At 34.0% G+C, this 8,817-nt stretch overlaps 1 protein-coding gene across 1 annotated transcript; it reads left to right on the top strand.

The window, feature by feature from the left end:
* Positions 1 to 1,422: 1,422 nt before the first annotated feature.
* LOC310650050 (olfactory receptor 12D2-like) lies at positions 1,423 to 7,562 on the top strand (the record flags this gene model as incomplete). The annotated part of the gene is made up of 5 exons (XM_083378887.1): positions 1,423 to 1,468; positions 2,887 to 3,773; positions 4,647 to 4,711; positions 4,819 to 4,881; positions 7,481 to 7,562. 5 exons carry the CDS (start codon positions 1,423 to 1,425, stop codon positions 7,560 to 7,562), a joined length of 1,143 nt encoding a protein of 380 aa, XP_083235013.1.
* Positions 7,563 to 8,817: the final 1,255 nt, after the last annotated feature.

The following is an 8,817-nucleotide window of genomic DNA, read 5'->3' as shown; positions in this document are numbered from 1 at the left end:
ATGGCAATTTCTTTTTTTTCACCTTTTATATTGACCCAGATTTATTCAATACAGTTTTCATCATTGTTATGCTCTATTTCTGTAAAGATGTAGCTATTTCTTATATAGAGAGAAATTCCACCTCTTTTGTTTGGTCTGTTTCTTTTAAATAATTTAAATCTCTCTAGGTGTGTGTTCCATTTGTGGGTTTCATTCCACTATGTTTCTGTAATGGCAAAAAATATTATATCTGCCCTCATTTACCTGAATCTTTACTTGGTGTATAGACATTTTGAATTTTTTTATGACTGACCTTGTGTTTACTTTCTACATAACCTGTGTGGTGCCTGAGTTCCCCTGAGTTCACCAAGGGTCCCCTGGCAAAGAAATCCAGACGATGTGTCGAGCGTTCCCCTCAAACATCTGGCTGTGCCGCAATCTGGAACCAGCCATTTTTATATACTTTTAATTTACTTTCTATGCACTGTAACATGTGGGTCATCTATCTGCTACAGTTGCAAATATTAAGAAAATATTAAAGAGGACTCAAAAATGGGGAAATGTAAAGCCTTTGAAGCAGGAGAAATGGATAAATGTAAAATGAAGAGAAAACTTCAGTAAATAACTCTGACCCTACTTACTCTCCAGATGGACATGACACATATAACTTTTTATAACTCTTTGGAAGGGGATTTACAGCAGATATTGAAATTGAACGTCAACAGCTTTTCTATGATAGAAAATGCCTCCCACATCTATTTGTTCAGCAAACGCAAGATGGGGAATGACAAAATTAGAAAAAGGAGCATACAACTGACTCAGTGGTGGGATTCAAATATGTGAACAACTGGTTCTTTGTGTGGATGCCACATCCAGAAGTCCATTCTGGGCCTGGGCAACAAAAATTTAGCTACCAATTCTGCCAAAGTTGTGCGAACTGGCTGAATCCCACCACTGAACTGACTTCATAATTAAGCAATGCCTGTTCACAGCTCAATGATCTTGATCTTCAAATTTTTAACTTCAAAAACAAGTTTACCTATTGAAAGGAAATCTTTGTAACATAAACTAAAATAACAGAAATTGTAAAGACACCTGCTGCTCACACTAAAAAGCAAAGACAGTTAACAGAGAATTTAGGGATGATCCCATTTCTCAATCAACTACTGTAGAACAGAAAGAAATAACCATGGAAGACTTAACTTACAAGAAAAAAAGGGGCAGCAATAACATAAGTGTCTTAATAATATTATTTCTAAGGAACATTTTTCAAAACATTTATGACTTATTTTTATTTGGACACTGGAAGAAACCCCCCCCCCCCATCATATTCCTATTCCCATTTTAGATGGACACGGACTGATTTTTGTTTGTTAGCACTGCATTGAACAAATGTATTATTCCAAGGAGAGCAATTAACATCTTGTTTATTTTCCCCTTGAAATGACTCGATGCAGAGGGATTAAGATAAATAAAGGAGATTATCTTGGTAAGTACAGTGTTTGTGGTCTGCTGTGCTGTTTTCCACTTGGCTCCTTTAAAGTGTCACCTAGAAGTTTGGCAAGAATTCGGAGAGTATTGTATAAATGCAAGTATGGAAGCATAAAAGCGTTAGTGACTTTTCCCAACTAGTATGGTAACCAGGCTTTTCTTCAGTCATGAATACAACAACCTTTCCATTTGTTATTTTTCAATTAGTTCAAAACAGGTAGTGGGTTTCTGAGCATTTTTATACTTAGAGTATAATGTGATTATATTAAGTTTAATGTGCTCACCTCTGTCATCAAAAATAGATTATCTATACATATTGAAAATGGTAAAAAATGTTGAAAGGGAAAAATAAAGAATTGGAAAGCAAAATGTGCTTGATGAAATATGCAGAATATACTTGTAATTAAATCTCCATGAGCAGCTTTTACTGATAAGAGAAAAAAATGTAAGCAGAATAATTTTTTATATTTTATATATTCCTCTATAGGTTTTGCTTGTTATTTTTTGTAACTTTTCTTATCTTTAGTATCCTATTTAGTGACAAGAATTATCTGCAATACTCCAAATATAGTATCACTACAGATTTTGTAAAAGCATCACAGTATTGTGAGTTTCCTTTCTAGTAATTTCAAGAATGGAACTTATCTTATAGGCAGTAGTGGCAAACTGGCCTCAGATTTTGATTGAGCTGTTCACTGTCACTCCAAAATTGCTTTTCTGCTCAATCACTAACAACTCAGTTCCTCTGATTTCTGTTTTTTTCTTTCCTCTTCCTCCACCTCTCTCTCATACACACAAAACCACATACAAACACATAAACATAAATACACACTTATGTATAGGTTCACACAGGGCTTTTTTTCTCATAGAACACTCAGAACAGAGTTCCGGCACCTTTTTTGGATGGAACCTTGTAGGGTAGGCAAGGCGGGTTGTATGACATGTGTGAGTTCCGGCACCTTTTTCTTTTACAAAAAAAGCACTGGGTTCACGTATAATTTTGTTCTTGCAGTGAGAAATCAAACTGAAAACATTTGTCCTGAATTAAATTCATTTTCCATTTCTGACATGCTTCTCACAAGAAGCTTGTTGTTGTTGTTGTTGTTAGCTGCGAAGTCGTGTCCGACCCATCGCGACCCTATGGACAACATTCCTCCAGGCCTTCCTGTCCTCTACCATCTTCTGGAACAAGAAGCTTACAGTATTTAATATTTCTCTAGAAATGTATAGAACTCTAGAAATTCAGTCTTTTTTAGATGTTCTAGTTTTAAGTCACATTCGTTCCATCCCTCCTCACTCCCTCCCTCCCTCCATCCTTACTTTCTTTGAATATAGAATTATCAAATACTGTTTAGCATTTCAGTAATCGTAGTAGTAATAGTACTAGTGGCAACATTTCTTTTTTATATTTTTCAGTGTTGGAAAACAAGACAAATGTGAATGAGTTCATCCTTATGGGCCTGACTAACATCCCTGAACTTCAGACCTTTTTCTTCTTTCTTTTTTTGCTACTCTATTTTGCCAGCCTCTTAGGAAATACCATCATTTTAGTCATAACGCTGAGTGAACCACGCCTTCATACACCTATGTACTTCTTTCTTGTAAACCTCTCTTGCCTAGATATTTGTTACTCTACAGTCACTGTACCCAAGATGTTGATTGGCTTTCTTATGGGATATTGGAAGATCTCTTTTATTGGATGTCTTACTCAGCTCCATTTTTTCCACTTCCTAGGCAGCAGTGAAGCTTTATTGCTGGGTGTCATGGCATATGACCGCTGTGTAGCAATATGTAATCCACTCCGTTACACCACTATCATGAATAAGATAGCCTGCATTAGAGGAGCGATAATTACCTGGACCACTGGATTCCTACATGCTCTAATGCATACAATTATGACTTCCCAGATACATTTTTGTGGCCCTAACACTGTACAACATTTCTTCTGTGATATTAAGCCCCTCTTGAAGTTGGCATGCTGTAGTATCACACTGAATCTCAGCCTTCTCAATATCATCACTGGTTTAATTGTTTTGCTCCCTTTCATCCTGACATTTCTGTCATATATATATATCATCTCCTTTCTCTTTTTAAAAGTTAAGACCAAGGAAAGCAGAACAAAAGCCTTTTCTACATGTGCATCACATCTCACAGTTGTGACTCTTTTCTATGCAGGGGCCATTTTGACTTATGTTCCTCCCTCTTCTGGACAATCACTGCAGCAGGAAATAATGGTAACTCTTATGTACACTATTGTCACTCCAGTCATGAATCCTCTGATTTACACTCTAAGGAACCAAGAAGTAAGAGCTGTTATTAAAAAACTGTGTCAAACATTCAGATATTACATATGAATTGAAGAAATTATTTTTATTGTTGAAGAAATTATGGGAGGATATATTTTATTTTAATGTAATAAGACAATTTTTTTCTAGATTTTTATAGTCCATATTAGGCTTTGTGGCCAACAAATCCATGAAATCTGCTACAAGGTCAAAATTAAGAAACATATAATTATGTCATCATACCAATGCTGTAATTATGTATTTGTGTCACAACACTTGATAGAAACACACATCATGAGATTTGCATAATAGGGTGTTCTCCTCACCCCCATCCTTCACCTGAGAAGTTCAGACTTTGTGGATTCCATATTGTAGCTCTTCAGGCCATAAGCTGTTTCATTTGATCATTCCTCCTGTTTTTATTACTGTGACAATGTCATTTAGTGTTCCACATAAGGATATATTTTATTACAATATTTTAGCAGATGTTTGATATTGTTTGATTCTTAGATTATTCACTTGATTTTAGGAGTATTGTTTAAAAATATTGTTTTACAGTGATTATTGCCCTATGACTAAAGCACCAAAAAGGACAAAAACAAATAAATTAATAACATTAATACAGATATCTCATATATATTTAATGTTGATGTGTTTGTTGAATACTGGGGAGTGTAATTTTTTAAAGTGTTCTTTCATCCGATGACAATTGTAGTAATCATTGCAGTTATTATATAATGTGTGTTAAGCTCTTGAACTATTAAATTTCATGCAAGCAGTTATGAAAACCAGTTTATTTAATGATACATAAAGAAAGAGTTTAATTTGGGGGATATTAAAATATTTTGGAAATGTAACCCATTGTTTTGAAGGAATGTTCCCATATCCTAGGCAATCACTGGGACTTTTTACATCAGATATAAACAAGGAAGTGTCCATCACTTGGAATTACAAAAGTAAAAGACTCCCTATTACACCTATGTATTTATATTATATGGAAAAGATTACATAAATAAAGATTTTTGGGTTTTTCTATTTTCATAATCTCATTTTTTTTCCACAGATATTCTCTCCTGCTCTATGTAGTTCTATGCATTCAAGATGAACTACTTGCAAAAAGTGATAGGTAAAATTTTAGATAAAATGTTGACGTCGAATAAGGTTTTCCATTTAACACCAAGCTATTCCTTTAATTTCTGAGTCTTCTTGTTGAATTCAGATTACATAGAATCAGGAAGAAGCAATGGCAGGGATTATTTCTTCCGTTCTTCTTATCCTCTTATCTTTTTCCCATTTTGCCTACTTTATATTGTATTTCCCTTCCATTTGAAATTTGTGCAACTAGTAGTTTTCCAGGTTCCCATAAGCATACCTTCTTTCATCCATTGTTGAGGAAATCTCTTGGTCCCTTGCTATTTCCTATTTATTGGTTTATCACTCCTTCTGCTTCTTTAATAAGTCCTTGAAAAATATCATTTTTTTCTCAATTGACAGTCCATCTCTACAGTTGAATTTGGTGCCACTTTTATGATTCTGGATTCCTTTACGATTCACATGATGAAAGACATCTGGGTGGCTGCAGTACCACAGTGAAGCTGGTGAATTTGTCATTATTTGTTACCTTGAACCTTTTGATACTTCTCTCCCAGCTGACACTTTTTACTCTTGATACAAACTTTACTATTCTGATTTCACTTTTAACCTTCCCCCTTTCTCTTTCCCTTGCATTAAAAAGACACAATGGATTGGATACAGGGTGAAGTTGAATAATGGGACCAAGGACTGACTATGGTTTTAATTAGCTTTTTACTGGTTTTTAAATTGTCATATAATTATTGTATTTATTGTTTCATTCTTTTTTAAAATTTTCTATTTTATGTTTTTAACTTTTATTGTTGTGTGCCACCCTGAGTCCTTAGGGAGAAGGGTGGCATACAAATTTAATAAAATAAATAAATAAATAAATAAATAAAGTTACAATGAATCTGGTAGTCAGGTTTTATAATCTATATAAAGAAAGAAAAGAGAAGACAACTATTCTAAATAAAAGTGTCACTTGTTACACACAATCTATTTTTATTTGCTTCTTTTATTTATTTATTTATTATTTGTTTTATTGATTCATTTTGGTTTTTTAAAGTTGGTTACAAGAATATAGGAGGAAAAGAAAGAAGGATCCTGAAGATGATGAACAGAGGCTTATGGTCAAAATCCTGCACCAGAGATTCCATATATACTAACCATTTCTGTAACAACAAACATATCTAATCAACAAAACTCAAAATCAAAGTTTCAATTTAAGCAGACAATTTAGCCATATATATATATATATATGGCTAAATTGTCTGCTTAAATTGAAACTTTGATTTTGAGTTTTGTTGATTAGATATGTGTGTGTGTGTGTATGTGTGTGTGTTCACAACCATCAGCAAGTCCTAGCACAATAGCATGTCCTAGAAATCAGAAAAAGTTATGAAATTTTATGAAATATTTCTCTGGACTTCCAAATCAGTAACAGCCACCTTGGTGAGGGTTGAATTTATCAGTTTAATAGAGCTTCTTTTCACAAAGGACAAATTTATTCCTAATTACAAGTGTTGTCTGCTGAAGTATCTGATGACAGACATTCAAAAGTGAATTCTGAGACCTATTTTCATATGACAAACTTACTGTGGGGTCTTCGGTGATCTCTGAGCTTGGTTGTTTTCTTGCAGAGGTTTCATTCCCCAAACTAGGTAACATCCTCAGTGCATTGATGATGTTACTTAGTTTGGAGAATGAAACCTTTGCAAAAAAACAAATAAACAACCAAGCTCAGAGACCCCTCATTTCAACCCTGAACTAAAAATATTCTCCTTTTTTGGTACAACCTTACTGTGTGTCTACAAGATTCCATAGCTAGGATGCACTCCAGGACTTTAATATGAAGTAAGTCCTTTACATCTTCACTTAAGTTTACATCCATGTCCTCTGATTCTATAAGATTGTGTTAACAGTGGCATAGTAATCACATGTTGTTGCTGATATTGGGGAAGAAATAACAAGAAATAATAATTTTAGCTATGAAAACTGAGAATTATGGATACTTATCCTAATTCCAGATTGTTCCTGGGTTATATCTGAATGTGTTTTCAACAATTATAATTATATAAGAATTATTTCTGTTTTTTTAAAAATACATTTACTCTGATTAATATCCAAAATGTCTAATAAAATGAAGAAGTAGGATTTCAAGTCAGAAGTTAAATTATAGTTAAAAAGTAAACAAGATAAATACAACCATTTCTCCAGAGAGCCAATTAGCCATTTGTTTTCTAAATAAAGAAACTCTCTCATGACTCCTGAATTAGAAAATATTCCAAGATTTAAATTACCTCCACAGATATTCCTTTCTCCTAATATATCTCATGTTTTAAAGAGTCACCAGTACTGATAACGTGGTGTTTTTAAACAGAACAGAGACAATACAATTTCTTTTAATTTCAGCAGTAGAATAGAAACAACAATGTCTTACTGTGATTCTCTGAATGCATTGATTTATGAATGAACAAAAAATTCAATCTATCGAGGTATGAACTATAAGAGCAAATCATTTCTTACTTAAGGCTGCTTACTTAAGACTGCTTACAACTCTTTGATTCCCCCCCCCATTGTGAAGGTTTACACTTTTCATTTTATATGATTCACATGTTCATTGATGTCTTTTCTTTTATTTCATATTGTAGAAAGAAAGGAATCAATCATAAGCTAAAAGCATTTTGTTGCCATTTAGAGGAAGAAAACAATGGAGTAGAAACCTCAATTTAGGTTTTGTAGACTACAAGTAACTGAGGGTCTTCAGAAATATATGTATGGATGTGTGTTTGAGTGTGTGTGTGTGTGTGTGTGTGTGTAATTTCACTTCATAAACTTGCATAAAACTGCAAGTTTTATGGTGGAGAATCAGAAAAACAGATATGGTAAGCATAAGCTTGTAAACATACAGTAGAAAGAATGTAAACTGATGAAGTCCACCACTTTCTGATGCTCTCTTTTCCAAAAGTCCATAGTAAAGAATAAATTTTCCAACTGTTCAGTAACCTTATTAGATCTTAAACTGCAGGTTAGTTCACAGAGGTTAATGGATTATAACATTGAATTCCACTTTGCTAAAAACTTTTCCTGAGCAGCTATTTGCATTAAAAATGTGTTTATACTGCTAGAGCAAGGGTGTTAAACTTGCAACATTATGTGATGTGTCGTGATGTATCATGACTTTTTTTACATTGCCGGCAATGGGGTGGGTGAGATTTCGCTATAACGCATCTGGCCTGTGGGCCGGCAGTTTGACACTCCTGTGCTAGAAGAATGATTTGGAAAACAGGTGTTTTCTTTAACTATGGGATCATTCACTGGATAAGATGAGAAAAAAATGTCAGCACGAACCCATAACCATAGATTGTAACTGTAAACCAAGAATACAGTGTTGAAAACTCAACTTTAGCTTCCTTACTGAGCTTGCTTGAGATGATGGGCATGGGTTATTACCATTATACCTCATCCATTCAGGCAGAGGAAATCTTAGACAGTGCAAGAAGAAGGCAAAAATCAGAAGACACATCATTCTGAATGCCACCACTTAAGATCAAATGTTGATTAGAGGATATTCTGCAAACACAGCAGTTGTCCACTTTTGGGGATATGTGTGTGTGAAAGAGAAATAAGAGAGGTTTGATAATCAAAACTATGACATAGTTTTAAGGTTAAAAATAAATGCTGGAAGTCATATTCAACATAGGTAAATTGTAGAGAACATTTTCATTTCCTTCTGCTGCACGTTTGAAGAGCACACTAAGAGCTGTGGTTTGAAAATTGCACAAGGAAGTTATGATCAGTATCTCATCTAGAATGGACCTTTTTATTATTATTTCACATATTTAAACTCAATGTGGTTGAGTACAAAGAGTAGAAACTGCTGGGGGACATTGGACTGACCACTTTCTTTTGATTCTATACTAAAAAATCAAAAGACATTTATCTGGTAACACATCTTCATTCTGTATCTGTCTTTCTCTTCTTCTCC

The sequence above is a fragment of the Vipera ursinii genome, assembly GCF_947247035.1.
Source record: "Vipera ursinii genome assembly, chromosome: Z".
Taxonomy (NCBI): Eukaryota; Metazoa; Chordata; class Lepidosauria; order Squamata; family Viperidae; genus Vipera; species Vipera ursinii.
Note: the sequence above shows the minus strand (reverse complement) of the source record. Positions and strands in the feature narration are given on the sequence as shown.